The 24,984-nt window shown below is 40.5% G+C and overlaps 1 protein-coding gene across 1 annotated transcript in view; it reads left to right on the top strand.

Annotated features, from left to right (window-relative positions):
• EDIL3 (EGF like repeats and discoidin domains 3) overlaps positions 1 to 24,984 on the top strand; it is a 354,955-nt gene that overhangs the window by 316,535 nt on the left and 13,436 nt on the right. Inside the window, exon 10 of the mRNA XM_019531712.1 lies at positions 15,065 to 15,220. Within this exon, the coding sequence (XP_019387257.1) occupies positions 15,065 to 15,220 (156 nt within the window). The remainder of the gene's footprint in view (positions 1 to 15,064; positions 15,221 to 24,984) is intronic.

Raw genomic sequence — 24,984 nt, 5'->3', positions numbered from 1 at the left:
TTGCTTCAAGACAGGTTTCTGTTAGTACTTCAACAGTTCAGTAGTTATGTTAATTATCAGTTGTCCTGCAGTATCTGATGTGCAAACTTTAGTTTACTTCTTGATCTATGGCATGGATAGCAATAAATTATAAAGACTTCTTTATGTGCAGAATGTATGTGTAGCTGTATTAGTCATCTGAGACAACAGACCAGGTAAGTAGTGAGGTTATTTAATGGATCAACATAAAAGCTTTTTTCCCTTTAAAATCAAAAAAAATTGTGTGCGCCTGGCTCTTAGTGCAATATCTGATCTAAATATTTGTATTAAACATTCTTTAGTACTCCAGATCACATAACTGTCATTCTGAAGAAAGCTGTCCAGAAAGCTTAGTTATTCCATTTTTTGGAGGGGCTGGAGGGGAGGATTTGCCAAACCTTCTTTGGGACTTTAATTCAAGGAAGTCTGCACCATGGAGTTTAATGTTGAGTTTTGAAATGCAACAATCCTAAATCCTCTAAGCAAAGCTCATTTTAAACCACCTAAATTTTCACTGATTTCAGGTCAAAACTGCACAACTGCAAAAGGCAGGAACAGAATTTTAATCCACCTTCCTGCACCTCAGTGTGAATGGGGAAAAAACGATTACATGGAAAGTATGCTCTAGAGATCATATTTCCTTTATTTGTATTCCATGTTTTCTCAGTCAGATGTTTTCCACATTGCACTGCTGCTCTATCAGCTTTGTAGCCTGAAATTCTCTAAAACAGAGTGTGACAATAGTCAAATATATCTTCTGGCACAGAATTTAGTAAATACAGAAACTATGGAGCTCAGTAGGACTTTTGAGTCGAGCAGCAGTCAATTTTAAGACAAGGCTGCCTACCTATATAGAAAATTTGTATATGAATTTGGAAACAAGTCTACCATGTTATCTTATTTTCCAGCACTGGTGATTTGTTAAAAATTAATCTACAATCTGGAGGAAGGGACAACCATTCCTTTCATTTCCATTTTGCCTTTGAATTGGCTGTGGTACGCTTCACAATAAGTTATTGCCATAGTTTTAAAATACAAAAGCTGACAACAATGTAGCTTTATGTAGCACTATTGTAAATTACCATGATCACCTAAAGAACATATGTTAAAGACTTTTCCTTTTTAATGACTAAAGCACTTTATGCTGTAGTTTCTCTTGACTTTCTCTAGAAAACTTCTCATTGACTGTTATGACACCTACTGGTATAAAAAGAGTTGGTTAACTCTTGAAATGTCCTCATGCAGCTCTAAAACTACTTCTGACTTCCACAAGATGCCTAAGCTTCTTACATCAGTGATAATCATATAATCTATATTTACATCTCTTGATAAGGGACATCACAAAATACTGATATACGATGAACATTCCTAAACAATGAAGAAACTACCATTGTTTAAAGTATCTTGATCACAAAAGATATAGACTAAAAATATTTTTACACATGAATAAGATTAATTGATGGTTAGTAAAAAGAATAACACTTCTATAATTCAGTAACTATCGCCTTAAAATACTAAATTCCCTTTTGAACCTTTCTTCATAAATCACCATACTAGCTAGTAACATATATCATCTCCTGAGGTCATCTTAGTGCTTCCTGAGTTTTGGTGAATCCTTTCCATTGAAGACACGACTCTTGCACGGCCAGTAGAAAGACACTTTTCTTCTGTACATTGTGGGTGGGTTTTGCGAAAGAACCTGTGTGACTTTGTAACATAAGCCACATTGGCTTCCTGGAGACAGGTGAGTACCGAACTCTGTACCTCTGGTGCCTTTGAAACCCCAAATTGGAAAGTTATTATTTTTTTGCATTTCATATTAGAGGATTCAGTAAAGTAAATTAAGCAAAGGTTAGCAATGAGACATGTTAAAAATCTTTTATATAGGAAATACATGTGGATCATAAATTGGTAGTTCATTAGATAATACAAAAATGATTTAACTTCATTTGCCACTGAAGTCCTGAATATATTAACACATTAAGCATGTTTATTTTGGAATACACAGTCCCTTACATTTCTATCCTAGAGATTCTGTGGATGCTCAGAAGCTACCCGGTTCAAGCTTTAGTACCTAACTGCTGCCTAAGTTCTACTAGAGTCCATACTGGTACTGGGAGGTGCCCAAACCCTTTATTTAATCCCTTGATTTAATATCCAAGCATGTTTAATTCACATCAATACCACTGAAGTAATCTAAAAGATTATGACGATGGTGCTTATCTTTTTGTTCTTGTACCATGTGTATGATAAGAGCACTCACCCAGCAAGTGGGAGATATACCTCATCCTGACAGGATTCAAAACCACATCTCCCACTTCCCAGAAGATTGTCTTAAACTACAGCTACAAACCAATTCAGATGATAGAGGCCCTCAACCACTCATTCTTTTAAAACTCTTCTATTGTGCAGGCAAAAATGAAAACTAGGACATTTATACACGTACCTCAGGAATAATGGGAAAGCACTTTAATAAGAGCAAGGCTTGCTCTAATTAAACTGTCTGGAGTATCTCATGTATCATTGTCCCCATGCTTCAAAATGGCAGTGGGGGAACTTTATCTACAGCTCATTGAACAAGCTTTAGATAAAGTGCCCCTGCCACCATTTTGAAGCATGAGGATGCTGATACACAAGTTACAGGAGGCTGCTGGAGCATGGTATTTACCATGCTTCGGCAGACTTGATTAATCAAGTTTGCTCCAACACACTGTAATTACAGCACATCAAAGCAGCCTCTCTGCTTGTGTATAGGGAGAATAAAAAAAGGATTCTGTATCCTAGTAGATATGGCACTCCCATAGCAAGAGAAAGTCCTGAATTTTAGTACCTATAACCAAGGTTATTTCACTTCTTTCCAGGGTAGTGCAAACACTAAGGTGCAACCCAGAGGTCACAAGTTTGAGCCTATAGCAGAAGTGCTAAGGATGCTATTTCTGAGATGTTTTATCATAATAGAAAATAAAATGCATAGTTTTGTATCACAGCTTTAGAAAGATGCGTGAACTGAGGTGAGTTCAAACAAATTGGCAATCACATAAGTTATAGGACAGAGCAGTATAAAGCAATCCTTCAAGTTTATGTACAGTTTTCAAGACAGAGTTAAGGCTTGAAGCCCTCATTGATTTTTTTTATATATATATATATATATATATATATATATATATATGGGCAAAAGACTGTTGGAGGAGTTTAACTTACACAGTCAACTAAAGTCATAGAAACACTTTTTGGTGTGCAGTTATTATTTATTCATTTTATATATTCAGTAACTGATACAAAGGAATAGCGCTTTCTAAGCAGGGTAGAGAAAAAATAAGGTTTGCATTGATAAGTTTTGCATTGGGGATGACAGCTGTTAAAAATACAGACTTATTTTTATATCGTGTTAAGAGTCTGAATATTTTTGAAAAATAAAAGCAATTTCTAAAAATAAAGAGAAACCTTCTCCTTATCATTATAGGAGTATCTGATGCCTTCATTCCTTCCACCCAAATGTATGTCTAAAATCTATTTTTTTCCAGAAAGTACTTAAACACGTGAATAATTTTTAGTGAATAATTTTTAGTATGTATGCTAATTCTTTTGACTTCAGTAGAACTATCATCGCTTAAAATTAGGCGCACACTAGAACTTTTTTAGTTAATTTGCTACCCTTAAATGGTGCATCCATACTCAATTTTTCTTTCTACATGTATTACAATATATAATGCCCATTAAAAAATAAGTCAGTGAGAAACCCATTTTGCAAATGATAGACTACTCTGCAATGGTTTCCTTCTGTCAAACTGCCAAAAGAAGGCAATGCCTCTTTCCTCAGAACATTCTTATAAATGAGGCTTTCTTTTATAACTTTGAAATGTCATTATTTTAAATAAAATGGATGTATATTTACTTAATTTATTAAATATACTTGCAAGAAGTAGTTCCTCAATTTGTGCAGCAGCTGCTCATGGAAATTGTCTTTTCAGTAGTGTTTTATCGTCTAAAGTGTATCAAAGTAATTACTTCTAGCCTTATAGATTATTTGCTAGTCATTTTTATTTTTAATATGAGGGGGGTTTTCAGGCTGACAGTTGGAAACCAGCTTAGACTGCTAAGATTCAGGCTTTAAGAACTGATCTTGGCACAAATTTAGCAGTCCACCAGTTGTGTTGCTTTATACTGCAGCTATATTTTATTAGGCCCCATTTTCCACTATATCAATTGCTTGAACATGCAGGCCACAGGGAATCACTCAGGACCACTCAGTGCTAGTATAAATAAGTACAGCATATTTCAAGCTCTTTCATGTTGTGGGTAGTAGAGATATAAAGATCTATAGAAGGGAACTGGTCATTGCAGAAATAAATCCACCATCTCCCTAGCCTTTTCTTAACATGCAGTCTGCTTCCCTTATGCTGAAGGCTATGAGACAGCTGGTTCTACGTCAGTGGAAATTCCCCTTTCTGATGAGAACCTCCAACCTCCTACATGAATATGGGTAGGCAAGTTGCATAAGCAGTCCATATACTTAGGCATAGCAGTCCTACAGATATTTAGTATGGCTTTAATTGTACTTGTTATCAATGGTTCTATTAAGAATACATCAAGCCCTGTGTGAGAATGGGCCCATCAGGAATACAGCCTCACAGGTACAGCTACACTGTAATCAGTGGATATCCTTCTGAGAGCAACGACTCCTGTATGAAATATGTAATATAATCTGATTTCATATGTAGCCTTCTCCTGAGGTGTGATTTGAACCTCTGTCCTTTTCTCTCTCATTGCATTTACTATGACCAACATCTGGTGTGCTAATCTCTCCTCTTGTGTGAGCTATTTCTTGATTATTATTATTTTTTTCATTCTTGGTACCCGGAGACTCTACTCAAAGTAATGTCATTGTACTAGCTACATTAGGATGCTGCCCTTTAAGCTGACAAGGAATGTAAAGCCCAGTACACAGAGCACAATAAGGTAAATAAAATAAATCCCAGCAAAGGAACAACACACCAAAAATAATAACATAGTATAGGAGGGATTTTAATAAAAACAGGAAAATTGGATCTAGGAATAGAAGGGGTTACAGGTTATGATTTTAGGACTCAGAGTCCACATCCACACAAGCATGGCTGTATGATTCCCCGGGGACAACTAGCAACGGGACGCCATGCATTGCTGCTAGTTGTTCCCAGGGAATGCCTGTGCCACGCATGCTCCGGCGCATAGCAGGTTATCCCAGGTGGGATAGGGGAGGGTGGCGCCATCACTGTGCTGATCCTAGCAGCCTTACCTGGGGTCCAGGGGCCCTCTGGGGCTTCAGCAGCAGCGATCCTGCAACTCAGAGCTTGGCTGGCAGCTGGAGTATGGCCCCGGCTGGCCAGCCTCTAGTTTTGAGCTCCCCCACGTGCACCATTCCACTTAATTTTTTTGTTCAGGTGCTTTGACCCCTGGATATCCAGAGGTTAAAAAAAAAAAAACCCACGCTGCTCCCTTGCAGCATGGAAAAAAGCTGAATGTGCAGTATGTGGTACTGCAGATGTGTCTGTGGCGCCACGTACTGTACAGCCACACTCATCTGAACACAGACACAGGCTCTATCTTCATGAGCAGGAATGTGTTTCCCCAGGGACAACTAGCAGCAGCAGATATTTGTGCTGCTGCTAGTAGTCCCCAGCCATGCCCCTGCAGAGCATGCAACAAATTGCCCCGAGTGGAGTAGGAGAGACTGAGGTTAGCATCTGGGCTGACCCCAGCAGCCTTATTAGAGGGCCTGGGGGCTTTCTGGGGCTGCAACACCAGCAATCCAGGTGGACAGAGCCTGGCAGGCAGCCAAAGCATGGCTCTGGCTGGTCAGGCTCTATTTAGGGGTGGCACTTGCTGCAGCCACATGTGCCACCCTGCTTTTCTTTTTTGGCACATTTTTTTCTTGACACTGGGATCTCACATGCACTTGCAGCACATTCAGTCTGTGGGGATGCAGCCACAGAGCCTTCCAAACCTAGGTCCATCCCCATCCCCTTCCCCTTCCTGAGGCAGGCCAAAGTTGCATGTCCAGAGATGAAGTGCTGGAATGGCTTAAAATAAAGTCTTTTAGCTTCATTCCTGGGGCAGGATACTCTGCTGAAAACTTACTGGTTTTCCTGATATTTGGTAGTAATTCTGGGGTGAGGGTGGAGATACGATAGCTCAAATAAAAACACCTCCTCCATCCTTATTCAATTTTACACTAAGTTGGTCAGGTATCTAACTAAATGCATTTTATTTAAAAATATTTTAGTATTCATGTGCATTGCTTTATTTTTGTTACTAAATTTACTCTAGACAGATTTCCTACAGTGAACTGCCTTTAACATCTTAGTAACTGAAACAAGCTGTGAAATACAGATATATCAAGAGAGCAGTTATAGTCAGAAGAGTTCTTTGACCCACAAGATGTTAAACTGCTTTTTGATCAGCTGCTTATAGAATGTTGTATTACATTGTAATCCACAGTTTTTCTTGCAAACAACTACCTAGCCTATCAGTAATGGACTCATTGCCTCTACCGGGTTCTAAATTTTGAAGCATTAGAGAAGCCAATATCACATTTTGATCCAGTTAATCAAATTCAGACTTGAAAAGTACACAGCAATGGCACATTAATTCAATTTTGGTCTCTGATAATCTGTTTGATTACCTATGATTTGCAATGCACTACCAGATTGTTTTCCCCTTTCCACCAGGAAGGGTTGATTTTTATTTTTCATTCAGTTACGTTTTTGCCTAGACACTAAGGTCATGTCCAGATGAGTGGGAACGTATGTTCCCCCAGGGACAGGATGCCACTGCTGCTTGTCCCAGGGAATGGCCATGCTATGTGCACACCAGTGCATGGCAGGTTACCACAGGTAGACTAGGGAAAGCTAGGGCTGGCAACTGTGCTGGTCCAAGCACCCTTATCTGGGGCCATGAGGGCCTCAGAAAACTGCAGTTGCAGTGCTCCTGCAGCAGGAAGCCTGGTTGGCAGCCAGATCCCCCTGCACAGTGCAGGGAACTATTACATGTGTGGTGGGTGGCACCACAGATGGGCCTATGTTGCTACATAATACACCTCTGTGCTCATCTGAAAGCAACCTAAATCTTTCTCACAAAGGTAGCTCTCAGTAGAAAAGCAATTGAGTTTAAACGTTTTGGGTGTGTCCAGGCGAGTGCATTTGTGCAGTTTCCGGTGCCTCAGAGCTGTTCAAGGTGCCACAAACCTCATGCGGCATACATACAACCCTTCACTATGTTGCTAATTTGTAGCACAGTGTCAAAATTTCACACCAGGAGATCCTGCTCTCCAAAAAGGCAACATCAAAAAAACCATGGTGTGGTATATGTGGCAGCAGCATGCACTGCCAGAAACAATGCCTAGTCATCCAGACCCAAACTCTGGCTGCCAGCCAGGCTCTGTGTGACCAGATCAGCACTGCTGCTGCCCTTGAGTCCCCCAGGAACCCCAGGTAAGGCTGCTGGGACCAGCACAGGTGCTGCCCTAGCCTCTCCTACTCCACCCAAGATAATTTAGTGCGTACCAAAGCACGCATGCAGAGGTGTGCTCTAGGGCACAAAGCAGCGGCACAAATATGTGTTGCTGTTTGTGCCAAGGCAAATGCATGCCCCCGCATGTGGGGATATGTCCTTTGTGGAGAAAAAGATAAAGAAATGTATGATAGCACAGCTATCAGCATGGTGTCAATTACTATAAATCTTGCTTATTAACTTTGTATTTGTATAATTTTAATGAAATTATTTCTATTTAGTGTCATGAAAAAATTCTGATAGAAAAAACTGACAAAAAATATATGCCAAAACAACTCTCAGGATTCCATGTCATTTTCCAGAACAAGAGTACAAGGCCATTGGATTTGTACTATAACCATAAAACAGTTGCTACTGGGACATTTTTATTAACTCTGGATTGGTGTGATAATAAAGGTTTATTATGATTTTACCTTTGAAATCCTTTGAATCTTAATGAGGCATTTTCCTGTTCTGAATTTCAATAGGATATACTCTGAATGGCATACTCACATAAAATATTTGTGAAATCCATCTAAATATCTTTCAGAGTTTTAAAAAGAGTTATATAATAAGATTTTTTTTTTTTTTACTAACAAAACAGGCATTAATTTTCAGCAAAACAAGTGTTCCTTTCAAAAACTTATAATAAGAGAACTCTAAGGTCAAGGCTATATCATAGAGAGCAAGTTGCAGAATAGACATGGCATATTGATGTGGTGCCTAAATCCTATTAAAAGTATATTTAGCCTGTGGAACAACCTGCAGCTCCCACTGCAGATAGCTCTTTTGAAAACAAGACCATTTAGGCTCCCAAAGGTTTAGAAGCTTAATTCTACATTCTTGGTTGATTTTTCAGGAATCATGCAGAACTAAGGAGTCTGCAAGTGGTCTCCTCCATTTTGATCAGAAATGATAATATGGGTCAGAGACAACATAACTGGTTTCAAATGCCTCATGTAGGATCCTCTTAAAGTTACACCTCCCCACATCTTCCATTCTCAGCCAAACATAGCCATAGTAACAATTAACAATGTTAACATAAATATGAAATTTCAAATATTCATAACCAGTCTATTAACTAAACTATCATTGCTTACTTAGTCTCTGCCATGTGCCATACTATCATTTGGACCCACTGGTCTCCCTTGAGACCTCAACACTCATGTTGACAGGTGGTGGGGAAATTCATTAATTCTAGCTATGCCAATATCTTTGCTGAAAGCATCTGCAGATAATTTACTTTACTCTTACTATCCCAGTACCTTGGGACTGGGGCTTCTTTAATTAACTCCTTTAAGTTTCACAAATTGATTTCCATCCCATATCCCCTGGATATCTTTGCATAGTTTTGCTTTCAGATCACTGCTTTGGTCAGCTAGATCAGGTATAAGTTTCCCAACATAGGTCAGCATTATAGGAAATCTTTGTTCCCCTTCCTTCTTTTCTGTTGCAAGCCCATCACTGATGGCCTTAAACTTACTGTTATTCACTCTTTGCAGTGCTAATCTCTCTCCTGAAAATGCATATTCCTGTTTCACAGTTTTCCACTCTTATTTGTTTAGATTTAGGCCAGAAGTCCTGGTTCCAAGTTGCTTAGAGCCTCTCCTCTAATGATCTTCTATTGTTTTTCCCCAGGTCACAACATCATCTACATAAACCTTAGTGCTTTCTAGACCAGTGGTTCTTAACCCTTTTTGTACCAGGACCCATTTGCAAACATTGATGGCCAGTCCAGACTCAATGCCCCTCACTTCTGACCCCTGTTCCCAGGCCCCAGCACCCCAGTGTGTGGGGCACAGGAGGGTGTGTAGGATAGGGTGTGTGGGAGGAGCGGGGAGGGAACAGACAAGCGGGGCCCAAGGAGCCCCACACAGGCTGGATCTATGCCAGCCTGTAAGGGAAAAGCTGTGGTTACCCAAGTTTTTGTTCTTTAAAGGAAAATCTAAAGTTTGTTTCTAAAGTTTGTTTGCGACCCTTTCATATATTCTTGTGACCCATGGATTGAGAAACACTGTTCTATGCCATTAATAATCTGTTGTATTGTTTAGTGAAAATGGTAAACTGAGGAAAATACATTTCCCCAGGATATGAAAAGGTATTGAATGTGGACAACCATCAACTTTTATTTTCCAAGGGCACCTGCTGGAATTCAGCTGACACATTTGGAGTCAATGTGTAAGTGAAGAGTTCAATATTTCTATCCCTACAATGAACACACTAGTTGGCTCTTCTACTTACACTGTGATTACCAAACCAAGCTCCTGAATTTCTGGGAAGGGCAAACATTGTAGCTGGATCCAGACGTGTAAGCACATCTGGTTTGTGGCACCTCAAACTTCTTTGTGGCACCAAAAATTGTATATGTTGTACATTAAACTGTGCTCTGCACTGCTAATTTATAGCACTAGTGCAAAATTTGCTACCGGGATTTCCTGGTAGCAAAAAATAAAACATCAAAAAGGTGGTGAAAAGCATACTGAAATGCCATGAGTCAGGATAAACATGGTGATGGGGAGCAGGCAGCCCAGGACTGCCTGCTCCCCTGTCTCTACACACTGCAGAGGTCCCATCTCAAAGCATCCTGAACCCCAGCCAGCTACTCCCATCTCCGCATGCGTCAGCGCAGAGGCTCTGCTATGAAGCCTCTACGCTGAGGTACATGGAGTCCCCAGCTCAAGGCACATTTCAACCCAGCCAGCCAGCTAGCTGGGGTGCAAGGTGCCTCAAAATTGGGACTCCATAGCATATGGAGACAAGGGAGCACACAGACCTAGGCAGCCCTCTCCATGTGCCGCTCCTCAGCTGGCTGGGGCACAGTGTGCCTCAGCACGGGGGCTGCCTACTGGACCCCAGCCAACCCCCAACCCTGCAGCACATGGAGCAGCAGGACAATGTGTCCCACTGCAAAGAACATGAACAGGGGTGTGCACTGCAACACTATTTGTGCTACTGCAAATACATGCTCCTGCTCATGTGGACGCGGCCTCTGATTACATGAATCCTGGCATAATTGTTCTTTTTCAGTTCTGTTCTATACTCGGATCAGAACTTTGCTCACCTCTGGAAAAGTTTCTCAAATTCTTCCTCGGATGTTTTAATCCCCTGCCTTACCAGTGAGCATATCCTTTTAATAAGATCAAGGATGAGTAGTTTATTTCTTGCTGTTACCATAAATTATATCTTACCAATCCACTGTTTCCCTGCACAGCTAATTCATGTACTACCTTAATGAGTATTAGTTCACCATTGTAAGCCCTGAATTTCATTTACCTTCTAAGGCAGGAGCCTTTTTCAGTTTTATGATCAGTGTTTCTGAAATCATTTATGTCCAACATAGAAGTAATAAATGTCCCAGTTTATTTTAGATGAATAGTCCATCATATGCTATAACACTGTCCTCCTATGAAAAATTCCCCATTGGCTAGTGATGCTGTAGGCATCTTCGTTCTTCATACAATGCACGTTCTATTGGTGCATGTGAACACTTCTAAAATGATTAAATCCATTGCCATTCATGTGTCTTTTTCCAAACGCTAAGCATATTCTCTCCTTGTGGTGAATACTAACATGTGTGCAGCTTAATTAACTGTGTTTTTAGATTTAGATTTGAGCTCTGTATACTTTTATCACAGAAAAGCAAGGGGTTTTGGTGATGCATGCTACTGAAACAACAGTATAGTTGGGAGAGATGTTAGCCAAGCTACTGGCACCACAGTGCCTTTCTTCAGGTCTTGAAAAGAAGCAGTTACAGGGGGTGGAGGCTAAGTTAAATGCCAGATCAGACAGTGGCTTGTACTGGTCCAATCAAAGATATCACCAAAATACTTGTGCATTTCCTGGACCATCACAGCTACAACAACACTCCAACTGTATTTTGTACCACAAGTCTTTTGCAGTATTTCAGATCATCTGTAACATGCAGGTGTCAGTCTTGTAGTATTTTAGATTATCTGCAACATCTAAAGGTCAGAGCACTGCCCACCCTTCATGGAATCAGGGAATAACCTCAAAGGTAGTCTACTCCCTTGATCAAGGATCATTCCTGTCCAGCCCCTCCCAGACAAATGTGTGCCTAAACAGCACTTGGAAACTTCCAGTAACACATTTTACAACCTCTCTAGGTAATCTGTTCCATTTCTTTACCATCCTTATAGTTAGAAATTTATTTCTAATATTTAACCTAAATCTCTCTTATACTTTAGGCCCATTATTTCTTGCCCTTCCCCTTGTGTTCATAGAGAATAATTCAGTGCCACCATCTTTATAACAATTCTGTTTTCCACCTATATTGTTTTCAAAACCTCTGTTCATTTTTGTTCCTTTTCTCTAGACTCAATCCACTTTGTCTATGGCTTTCTTATTTTCTGGTATCCAAAACTGGACACACAGTCCAAATAAGGCCTCACCAGGTAGAACAAAGTGGAAGAATCATTTCCCATGATTTGCATATGACATACTGTTAATACTTACCAGGCTATTAGCCTGTTTTGTAACTATTTTGTTGCTTGCTCATAGTCATCTTGTGATTCCCATAGCTGCCATTTCCTTCCCTGCAGTACTGCTTAGACAGTCATTCACCATTTTATATTTGTGCCCTCTGGGGTGAATATAAATCAGTCTTGGGGGTCTTACAATGTTGCAAGAGTAAATAAATATGCTTTGGATGCGGTACTTTAATATGGGTCTAGCATATTCCTGGGGAGTTTCCTAACCACAGAGTTATGGATTCAGTCATATTCACCCCATCTCTGGTCTAGTGAGTATTTATGTACTTATACCAAGCAGAACAGCTCCATCAGGAAAGAGATACTACCTCTACCCCAGAATAGCCTGATAATTATGGCAGTCACCTGAAATGCAGAACATCAGAGCACATTATTAAGCCTATGTCTCATTTTAGAAGAGTGCTCAGAACACCAGGCTCATGGCTTTCTTACAGGCAGTGTTTGGGGTTTTTTTTCACAAAAATCTTTTAAAGGTTTCAGTTTTGTCCTGATATAGCTTACAAAAGCTGTCCCTCAGAGGTCCACTTAAAAGTATTTGAATACTGCAAGTCGTTGACTTCAGTGATTGCATTGACTTCAGTGGACTTTGAAATAGCCCATATATTTAGGTGTATGCATTTAAATATCTTAAAAATTCCATTTAGCTTAAAAGGTAAGGCTGTCCATTGAAATCATGTAAAAGAGTTCTCTGCTTGCTGCCCTGGTTCTCCACAAAACACTGCCTTAGCTTTAGTATACTCCATGAAACCAACCCAAACTATGTCAAAGAGCTGTACTTCCTTCGCAGCAATGGCCTATTGGCCTCCCTTCACAGTTCTCTTCGTTTAGCTCCATGGGGCTGCCAGCTTCAGGAAAAGACGACTTTCTTGGCAGTTGAGCTGAGACTGGAACTAGGTATTAGAAGACAATCACAAATCTCCTTGCCTTCAGACAGCGGAGGAAAAACATATTTCTTCATATTTCTTTCCTTTCTCTTCATTTTAAAACAGTAAAAGTAGTAAAAGAAATAAAAGCATGACAAGGGAGGAGAAAAGGAAAGAGAAAAGCAAGTGTATAAAACAGGAGAAGAAATGATAGAAAAGCAGAAATATTTAAAACCAATATATAATAATAATAATAATAAAGGACTGGCCTACTCTTGTAGAGAAATGGGGAGGGGGCAGGTGAAACTAGAGCTCTAACTTACTGTGACCTACTTATCATCATTGTATGCCTGCACTTTTTAATAGGAAACTCTGAGGCAGAGAGTTTCTTTTTGTCCGTGTTGGTCCATGACTAACACTCCTATACTACTAAGTAGAAATAATAGTTATAAAATATAAGAAAATGAAGACAAATTGTATTATGAAACGGTATCGACTCTCTAGCACTGAGGAAAAAAACCCAATTATCACATCATACATGTGAGTTTCTAGAGCAGCATCATAGGGTAGTATCGCTCCTATCCCAATTCCTTCCCTAAACAGAGTCAGCTGATACAATTCCTTCAGTTTTTACTTAGGTTTATACATTATGAGAAGCAGTAGAACTTTGCAGTACTATTATATCATTGCATTAAATCTGTACAAGTATATTTTTTATAACTTAGGTATGTGAAAAATAAGGTCCATGAGCCAGATCCTTGTGGAGCCCTATCATTTGGCCAGCGGTGCTGTCTCTAGGTCTTGGGCTGGGGCACCATGCCATATACGCATGGTGCACAGAGGCTGAGTGCACTGCATGTGGCATGTGGGACCATGGGTGCATGCGGTGCTTGACACTAGTTCTGCACACCTGTCGCAAACAGCATCCTCATCAGACTGGTCTCAGGCACTGCATGTGGCCAAAGCCAGTCTGGCCCAGCGCATGATGTTGGCTTGGCACATGCCAACATCAAGCACAGGAGGCACTACTTCACAGTCAGGGCGACCAGGATCTGGAATCAGCTTCCAAAGGGAAGTGGTGCTGGCTCCTACCTTCGGAGTCTTTAAAAGGAGGCTTGATAATTACCTAGCTGGGGTCATACAAGCTTAAACTTACCAGGGGTCATATAAGCCCAGTATTCATTCCTGCCCAGGGCTGGGGGTTGGATTTGACGATCTGCTTAGGTCCCTTCTGACTCTGCACCTATGAACCTATGCTGCCCAGTGTGTGGGGTGTCCAGCAGCTCCTGTGTCAAACTGACCCTGCACACTGGATCCACACTGTTTTGAAGCAAGATGCACTTAGATAAAGAACTGAAATCAAATTCTGTGGCATGACATGCAGTTTTCAGGCAACTCCCTTTGCAATGAAAAATGCATTTCCTAGTTAGAATGGGTGAGGAAAAATACGGAAGTAAGTCAACATAGAGCAAAAGGTAGGGTTCAGCATGCCAGGTATCTGATGAATAGAAGGAGCAGATAAAGTGTAAAAATGATTAGGCCAGATCCTCAATTCATGCAAATAAGTATAGCTCTGTTGAGGTCAGTAGAGCAGTGCTAATTTATACTAGTTAAGGATCTGATCTTAGATTGAAAGGGCTCTTAAAAGACAGATCCAGCGAAAAACAAATTACAAGCAGTGCCAGACCGTGCCAAGGGAAGTAGGTTGAATTAAGAAAGAAAAGGTACATATCATTAACATCAAGTAAGTATGTGACAATATCAGCCTTAAGTTATAGAGATATGGGAACACGTATGTGAACACTGAAGCCTGGAGACAAGCACCAGTTATTTTAAAATCCCTTTTGTATGAATGAAAAATGTTGGTTCTTACCATTCCAGTAGCTATATTTCAAATCTTGAAAGAGATTTGTGTGTTTCAGTTAATGAAAGGTAGAGGAAGTTCTGGAAATTAGTTTACAAAATCCTTGCTTGGTTTCTTGACAGAACTTAATGGCTTTCCTGAATTATCCTGAGTATTCCTCATGCTCTTTCACCACAAAGCTAATGTGACATGCTCCAGAATATCTTCTTTTGCAGAATATGACAACACGTTCTGAACTTGAAATATTTTAACTGTGCTGTATTATATTGTTTTTCTTCTTACAGGTTGACCTCCTTGTTCCTACGAAAGTGACTGGCATAATTACACAAGGAGCTAAAGATTTTGGTCATGTACAGTTTGTGGGTTCTTATAAACTTGCATACAGTAATGATGGGGATCACTGGACCATATACCAAGATGAAAAACAAAAAAAGGATAAGGTAAAGTAACAAGGCAATTAATATTTGAGTTGCATTTTACAGAAAGCTAAGATTATAGTAACATCAGTGCTGCTAGCATGCAGGTTAATGTATGCTCTCTGCTTTATGTGGTTCCTTATGCTTATGGTTCTGCAGATAAAAGTCAAGGTGACTAGAAAGGAATCATAACACAATGACATTCAAAAATACTGTAATATTATACATATCAATGCAATGTGTCAGATTCAAAGCTATTAAATGTGGGACATAAAACTTTATGGTTCTCCATTTATTGGAATTACTTCTTTCTCTAACTCCTGTGTGGAATACATATAAATAGTTATTTGTTTTTGTTTTGAGAACAACACAACACGTCTGCTCAGAATTTGATAAGCACTCACAGAAAAGCAGCTATTCCATGAAAAAAATGCATTTTAATATACCTTTTGCCTAATAAAGGTATGTTAATTTTTCTAGAATTTTACCCAAGTCTACAAATACCCAGAAGTTATATATCTTCATATTACCACAGCACTGCAGACATAAATATAAATAATAGAATTATACAATGCTTCCTTTGCAAATCTTAAAGGGTAGACCTACACAGGAGTAGGCTCACTGCCTGATTCTATATTTTATTTTTAGGATGCTGCTGAATGCACTTTTGCTTTACACCGAATGATACTCTTTATGTTGCAAACACCTGAATTCATTGCACAGTCAACTATTTTTCAGGGATCTTTTTAAGAGAACTATTAAGAATGCAGAGAAAATGGGAAATAATTATTACAACTTTTAACTGGATTACATCTAATCAGAACAAAGATACATTAATTTAAATTCCAGATGGCTTCTCTGTCTAATGCTTGTCTCAAGTTTTCAGTGTTTTCAACGACTATTATGTTCAGTTATTAAAAGTTCTGAGAATACACAGAATTGCTTATAAAAGGAAGATTTAATATTCTTCATGTGTGTCAATTTTATTTTGTTTTGTATTCTGTGAATAATCTTAGACTACATAGTCAAATTTATCAACATGGGTTTAGGCTAGGATACCTCTGCTAACTTTTTTTGAGATGTCCCACAGATTTCAATTGACTGAAAGGTGCTACTTAGCCTGATTCAGAGGGTATACTAGCCTATACTGTTTTTCTATAAATGTTTTTGTTATCAACATGTATGCATGTTTCTTTAAGGATATTTTTTCAGAGGGAAAACTACTCGACAGCATTGAGATCAAAATGGCACATCTCAGAGGTTTTATGCTATAATAACTTGTTAAATAACTGTTGAAGGACTTCAGATAATAAAAACAAAATCTGTTTATGTAACCACCCAACTGAGAGGGTCCTGGCAGCTTGATTATGGATGGATGTCTAGTATAATTGGTTGGCAGAAAAAATAGGAAACAAACAACATATGAATAGATCACAAATTAATTAGAGAGCTGCAAACTTCAGTACTTTGTACACATATTACATTATATCTGGCATTTTAAAAAATTGCTTCAGAAGAAATGATTTCCCCCACTAAACCTCTAATAGCAAATGGCTACATTGATTATACTGAAAAAGAGCATGCATTCAAGCCTTCAGTAATAAACAGTCACGTAAAAAAACTAAAACTAAATGTAATCGTGCTTAACAGTACTTTTCCTGTTTGTTTGTTCTAGTCTCCAGTATTTGCCAAGGCAATTTAATTTTTTTTCCCCGTTCATCAGATGAATTGTTGATGCCTGTATACACAGACCTTGAGCAAAAATGAAAAGCTCTTAATCACTGTCTTATTAAAAAATCTTGCACTCCATATAAAATAAGAACCTCATTTTGAGTACAATAGATGGAGTATTCCTGAACCAGAATAGACTAGCTAGAGAGAAAATGTGACCAAATCTGTTTAGTGTAGAACTAGAATTTCAATTCTTTGTTTTTGTCTGTAAAAGCATGCCACTGTGATCTTAGGCAAATGACAACACTTCTGTACTGTAGATTCCACTATCTTATTTTAATCCAGAGTAGCTCTTCTGATAATAAATTAATCCAGAGTAGCTCTTCAGATGTTAATTAGAAAATGTGAGTGCCAGAATCTGACATCCATAAGCATTTATGGACATTCCGTTGTTTTTTCCATGAAGCGTGACCCTTTGGGTTTATGGAGGACCCAATTCATTGGCCACATTTTGGCCTGTTTTCAAAATTAAATTTACTCATCTGTGTGATAATACCAAAAAAGAGGTGCCATCAAAAATGTTGTGCATTACGCAGAGGGAGAAGAAGAGAAACTATAATCCTGAAGCTGGAAACTGGGGATATTTTAGTCAGAAGAACCACATTAGCTTGTTACCTTTCTGGGTGACTGTAGGATTTGCCAAAAATGTATAAACATTTTCAAATATTCTTTAGTGCTCAATTCTCCCACAGTTAGAAAAATTTACCTGCTGGCTAACCTCTCTTGTTTGATTTAAACCCTTTACCTGTCCTTTGCCCAGTGATAATAGAGAACAGTTATAATCTTCTTTGTGAGAACTATTTAAATTTTTGAAGACTAGTATCATGTCTCCACTCAGTCTTCTCTAGCCCAAGCAAAAAGTCTGGTCTTTTTAGTCTTTTTTCACAAGTCATATTCTGTAGACCTCTGACTTCTCATCATTTTGGTTGCTGTTCTCTGGACAAAGTTTCTCTCTCCGGTTGAACAAAGCACTCTACTTGAGGCCATACCAGAGCTGAGCAGAGTGGAAGGATTATCTGATGTGCCTTACATACAATCCTTCTATTAATGCATTGCAGTATGAATGTATGGCATCTGGTTTTTTTCACAGTATTGTCGACTTGTGTCCAGTTTGTCCACATGCTGTATTTGTGCACTTGATTTTTCCTAGGTAGGTGTGATAGAGTGCATTTGTCCATACTGAATTTCATCCTGTGCTTCATAGATTCATAAATGCTAGAGTCAGAAGGGACCTCAACAGATCATCGAGTCCGACCCGCTGCCTACACAGGAAAGAGTGCCAGATGCTTTTCCAGCCTTCTCTTTAAGACCCCCAAAGTAGGGGAGAGCACCACCTCCCTTGGAAACCCATTCCAAATTTTGGCCACCCTTACCATAAAGAAGTTTACAGTCATAGAGCTTGTCCTATAAGCCCCTAACCATATGAGTTGCCCTCCTCTGGACCCTCTTGAGTCTATCAACATCCTTCTTGAAGTACAGTGCCCAAAACTGGATGCAGTACTCCAACTGTGGTCTAACCAATGCCACATAGTGGGGAAGTATCACCTCCTTGGATCTATTGGTCATGCATCTGCTGATGCATGATAAAGTGTGGATAGCTTTGCTGATGATTTCGTCACACTGACGACTCATGTTCATCTTGGAGTCCACTATGACTCCGAGATCCCTTTCCACTGCCATGCTGCTGAGAGGGTCACTTCCCAGCCAGTAGGCATGCTGGATATTTTTGCGCTGTAGGTGCAGCACTCTGCACTTGTCCTTGTTGTACTGCATCCTATTGTGTACTACCCACTTTTCTAACCTATCCAGGTCTGCCTGCAATTGTTCCCTACCCTCCAGAGCGTGCACTTCACCCCACAATTTAGTATCATCCACAAACTTGGACAGAGTACACTTCACGCCCACATCCAAGTCACTGATGAAGATATTGAAAAGTACAGATCCGAGAACCAAACCCTGTGGGACTCCACTCCATTACTCACATCCTTCTAGGTCAATACCGAACCGTCTACTACCACTCTGGGTGCGACCGCTAAGCCAATTTGCCACCCACTGAACCATGTAAACATCTATGTCACAGCCTCTTAATTTATTTATGAGAATGGGATGAGATACCATATCAAAGGCCTTGCTAAAGTCCAAGAAAATGACATCCACCTCTACTCCTGTGTCTAAGCATCTTGTGACCCTGTCATAAAATGAAACCAGATTGGTCAAGCAAGTTCTGCCTGCTATAAATCCATGCTGGTTTCCCTGATGCATTATTTTTCCCACTGGGCTCCCACAAATATAATCCTTCATAATTTTTTCAAAGATCTTTCCAAGGATGTAGGTGAAACTGACTGGCCTATAATTACTCGGATCCTCCTTCCTCGCCTTCTTGAAAATAGGGACTACATTGGCCCTTTTCCGGTCCTCTGGGACCTGACCCACGTGCCACAAGCACTCAAACAGCCGTGCCAGTGGTTCTGCTATGATACCAGCCAATTCCTTTAGTACCCTTGGATGCAGCTCATCCAGGCCTGCTGACTTGAACACATCCAGGCCATCCAAGTGACTCTGCACCAAGTCAGTGTCAACAGTTGGTAGGCTCGTGTCCCTCCAAAGAACCCATTAGGAGACTTATCTTGAGCCCTGTTCAGGAACACAGAGGCAAAAAACTCATTGAATAGCTTAGCCTTGTTCCCCCTCTCTCTGTCAGTAATTGCTCCTCCTTGTTCAGTAGGGGTCCTATGCTGCCCTGCACCTTCCTTTTACTCCCTACATACCTAAAAAAAATGCTTTTTGTTGTCTTTAATTTGTGTTGCCAGCCTCAGCTCTGTAGTTGCTTTGGCCTTTCTAACTGCCTCCTTGCAAGTGCTGGCCAAGTAGGTATACCCCTTCTTGGTAGCTTCCCCATGCAACACCAAATCCAGTAGGGCACTCCCCCTAGTGGGACTGTATACCGCCTGCATTAGGTGAAGGTCCTGCATGCAGGTTAAGAACCTACGTGAATGGTTGGATTTGGCTGACTCGTCCTCCCAGCAGTTGTCAGGATAATTTAGGTCCCCCATGACAACCATGTCCCTAGACTGTACAGCCTCTGAGAGCTGCCTCACGAATTCCAAGTCTAGCTTTTCTTCTTGGTGCAGTGGTCTGTAGCAGACCCCCACCACAAAGTCCCTTTCCCCATTACCTCCATGTATCCTAACCTACAATGCCTCAACTTTCTCCTCCTCTGATCCCATTTTGATTAGGGTAGATGTATAGTGCTCCTTTACATAGAGAGCAACCCCACCCCCTTTCCTCCCTACTTTGTCCCTTCTGTGCAACCTGTAGCCCTAAATGTGTACTTCCCAGTCATGGGTAGGGTCCCACTGGATTTCTCTTAGCCCCACTAAATCGAAGTTATTATCTGCAAGCAGAAGTGCGAGTTCTTCCTGCTTGTTCTCCATGCTCCTAGCATTAGTATAGAAGCACTTGAGCCCTCCAAATGGTGTCTTCAATGCTCCCCCACCCCCATTCTGATGCCCAAAGGGCCCCTTGGTACTTACTTGGGTGTACTTCTGCATGTCTCACAGTTTGTAGGTTCTAGATTCCCCCCATCATATTTAGTTCAAAGCCCGATGTAGGAGGTCAACCAACCTGTAAGAAAAGAGACTGTTACCTTTTATGGAAGGATGAAGGCCAACACGTCCCAGGATGTCCCTTGCATGGAAGTGCAGATTTTGGTCCAGGAAGCCATTCAGTCCATTTCTCTAACCTTTCAAAATCATTTTGAATTCTGATCCAAATTGCTTGCAACTCCCTCCACTTTAGTATCATCTGACGATTTAATGAGCAGGCACTCTCCTGCATCATCCAGGTCATTACTAAAATATTGAATAGTACTGTACCTCAGGCAGATCTCACTTTTGAATTATATTTGTAGTTTGAGAGTGAGCCCTTGTTAACTACTTTTTAAGCACAGTTTTCCAGTGTATATTCACTTTCTAGAGTTAACTCTAAACCAGATTTCTGTAGTTTACTTGAGCGAGTTGTATAAAACAGCATCAAAAGTCTTAATAAACTCCAGATATATCATATATAGGGCTATACTCCACAAATCCTGTTAACTTTGATAGGAAATTTAGCTAGTTTAACATAAACTGTTCTTGACAAATCCATATTGTCTGTTATTTTCACCATATTATCTTCAAGGTGCTTAAAAGTAGATGGATGAGGATAGAAAGAATAAATGGGAAGAACAGATAGGATAAGAATGTCTATGGATGATTATCATTTTATAGATGAGTTCTAAAACCTATTCATCGGCATATACACTCAGAGTACAAGAAATTGAGGTGAACTCCAATTGCCCAGTGTTGCAAGAGTATTTCCTTACATGTTCAACAGCTTGCAGAATAACTCTGCCTTTTCAGTGATCCCAAAGCATTGCTAGAAGTATTCACCTCTGATTCTTCACTATTCAAAGAGCGCTAGAAGTATTCACCTCTGATTCTTCACTATTCAAAGAGCTATTTTGCAAAAGAGAAAAAATCAGCTTTTCAGACTTACGTTCTGCAGATACTGAATTTATACCTTTGGACATAACTGGATGCTTCAAGGAGAAAGTAATATGGCATTTAAGCTTCCATTTTCAGAAGACCAAAATCTTAAATTGAAAAGATATGAAAACAGGAGCAGTAGCTCCTAATGCTTCTATTTGGTTTCTGCAATTTTAACTGCTATACACCTGAGTTCATTTCTACTGAGCTCATCTCTGACTGCAAACTAAAAAGTACTGGGGGGAAACATATCTTTAAAAATGATGCTTTTCAGGTTCATAGTAAGTGGTTAGAATTATATCCTTAGAATACATGAATGCTTTTCCTTTTTCCTTGCAGAAGTCAGAAATTACTTAGGCTACCAGCATAAGGGAAGAAAATATATTTTAGAAAAATGACTAGAGTAGAACAGCTATCTTGTTTCTCTCAACTAGAGGTCAGTAGCTCACTATACGTCCTATGCCAAACCTGTGTGTGCCAAATTTAATCATTTTTTTTAAATTACTTTTGAGATGTGATTTTTCTTAAATTGCACCCTATGCTGTGGATAATTCTAAAGCAACTGCAGTATCAAATGGCAGTCTAGAGGCTGTATTTTTCTAGCTAACATGTAGTGGGCTGTACTTTTAAAAGAACTTAGGCCACCCAGAATTTTGTATCCTCAACCATGGTCAACACTTGTAGGGGCATTTAATTACAAGCAGAAATTATAATATTTAAACAAGCACTTGATCTATGAGTAAAATCATGTCATTGATGTATGTGAGTGTGTATGTCTGTGTGTGTGTGCATATATATATATATGATGTAATTTGCACCTCTAGTTAACTGCCTTGACAACTGTTTGCAGGAGATTAATAGTAAGAAAAATGAAATGCTATTCTACTAAACCATCACCCCATTTTATATAATCTTTTTGCTTTGTTTCCTGTAAAAATCATAGATACTATGGTGTCCTATTTATAATGATAGATGTATTGCATTCCTTTCATGCATGAAATACAGACTGTGGACACATTTTATCACATTGTCACAGTTAGTACTTGATTTGTTGAAGTACAGTACAATACAACCTGTGAAACTATCACAGAATTCCCCCCCCACCACCTTTTTTTAGTTTTTCATAATTCCCCAACAAGTTTTCCATCATTAATTAAAAACAGAAAATATAAACCAAAGTTTAAAAAAATGAATTTATTTTCTTCTGACAGCTTATAAATTCACTGAAAGAGGTGGTATAGGATTTTGAACTTTGATGCTTTATCGTTATGTGAGTGACACACCATGCTGTATCTAGTCTGGAAATTTTGTTGTGTTTTCATCACAATTAGCCTTGATACAAATTTGATTGAGAGGAATATATCTGAATCACATTTCAGTAAGACAAAAGCAGTGCTGTTTGGTAGTTAGAGCCACATAGCATGGGTTTTATATCTCACAATGTGATAGGAGCTGTCCATCTGTTGTCAGTTGAGGAGTATTCATGGATTTTGATAACGTAAGGTGGACTGAAGGTCAGTAGTGCCTACCTTCATCAATGTTTGAAAGGACGATTATGACTATGTCTTGCTATGATTACACATTCCTTTATCACCAGATGGGATTGCTTTAAGTACTTACATGGAAACCATAGAGGGTAACCTTCAAAACTATACAGACATTAAAGCTTGTGGAGAATTAGGCAGTTCTACTGGCCATATACAATAAGTTGCACCAAATCAAGACACTACTGATCTCTGAGCTTGCCTCCAAGTGCAATTTGGAATGTTATGGTTGATCTCTGTAACCTAGAGTGCAGGCAGAAGTGACATTTTTCAAGTAACCCGGCTCCTGAAAGCACTCTTCAGCTCTGTTATTACATACCTACATAGCTGCAGAGTGCTTTTAAAATGGCTGATCACACAAAAAATTAGCCCTGGTTAAATCAGGTATTACATTAAACTGCTCAAAAGCAGAGTGCCTTCGGGAACTTGTGTTCCTTCCCGGGTTAATTTTTTGCACAGGAGGCAGGGCAGGGCTGGTACCCAGCTCCACCACTGGGCTGTCAGGAGGAAGGATTTCCTGCTATGGCAGGGGGTCAGACTTGATGATCTGCTCAGGTCCCTTCTGACCCTACCTACTATGAAATTATGAAACTATGGATAGGGAACACCCAGCTGCTAAATGGCCAGAGCTGGGGGGAAATGGTTGGGGAATGGGGCCACCTCACCTCACATCCCCCCCCACCCCAGCTGGAGTATTGATGGGGACTGGGTCAGGCTGCTGAGGGGGCTCCATTCCTTGCCCCTTCCCTCTCAGCTCTGGCCATGCAGCAGCTGGGAGCAGCCAGCGTGGAGCTCCTGGCTCCTGAATGGCCAGAGCTGCAGGGAGGTGGAGGTTGGTGGAATGGGGTCCCCTCACCTCACAGGCCCAACCTGGCTACCTCCTATACCCCAGATGGGTTTTCTGGGGGTGGTGCATGAGGCAAGGGGGCTGCATTCCCCACCCTCTCCTCCAGCTCTGGCCATTCAGCAGCCAGGAGCTCCGTGCTGGCTACCCCTGGCTGCTGAATGGCCAGAACTGAAAGGGAAGTGGGGAAAATGGAACTTCCTCATGTTAGTAGCCCAAACTAAATCTCACCAATATCACAGCTGGGGGGGCAGCAAGATGCAGAGGCTCCATTCTCTGCCCCACCAGCTCTGGTGATTAAGAAACTGGGAGCTCCTTCCTCTCCCCTCTCCCCATGCCTCACTGATAGCCCAGCGCTTGAGTGGGAAGGCAGGGCTGGAGAGAAGGTAGTTTCTGCAACCTCCTAGGAAGCTGCTGGAGTGCCCCCATCTGCTGGCTTGGACCAGTGCAGGCTCGCTCCAATTTTGGCCCCTCCCAGCCCAACAGGGGAATGGGGTGGAGGTGGCACAAGGTGCAGGGGCCCCATTCACAGCTTCTACCCACCCCGGCCCAATAGGTGAACATCTGTTGGGTCATAGAGTGTGCTCTAACACATGGTGCTTTATGTAAAATGCCATGAGCTGGACCTAACACCTGTCTGCACCCCTAGTGGCTGTTGCACCAGCTGATGCAACTCAGCAAACCTCCACTGACTTCAGCAGAGCTAGGCTGAATATTTGTCCCTATATACGTTTTAGGATGTCTCTTCATCATATAAATTGGGTCCAGTCTCCTGAGAAATCACAAATTTTTACCATGCTTCACTGAAAGTCACAATGGGTGCAGACAGAAGTGATAATTTTTTCCTGATCTGGCCGCAGAAAGCAGCCTATAACTGTGACTAAACACAGGTGCAGCTTAAAAATAGCCAGTCGGGTGAAAAATCTGAACTTTCATTGCTTGAGGGTTCAGATGAAGATGTTTTGAAACACAGCATCTTCTGTAACTTCTGTCTGCCTGCCTCCCAGCCTCTGGGAGTGGGGAAAGAGAGCAAATAGAGTTCCACTGGGGGGGGGGGGGGCATTTCTGCCCTCACTTGAGGGTGGGGTATTGGAGCCCCCCTGAGGTGGGAGGGCTCCAGTTCACCCAACCTACCCTCCAGCA

The sequence above is a fragment of the Crocodylus porosus genome, unplaced genomic scaffold, assembly GCF_001723895.1.
Source record: "Crocodylus porosus isolate Cpor-Errol unplaced genomic scaffold, CroPor_comp1, whole genome shotgun sequence".
NCBI lineage: Eukaryota > Metazoa > Chordata > Crocodylia > Crocodylidae > Crocodylus > Crocodylus porosus.
Note: the sequence above shows the minus strand (reverse complement) of the source record. Positions and strands in the feature narration are given on the sequence as shown.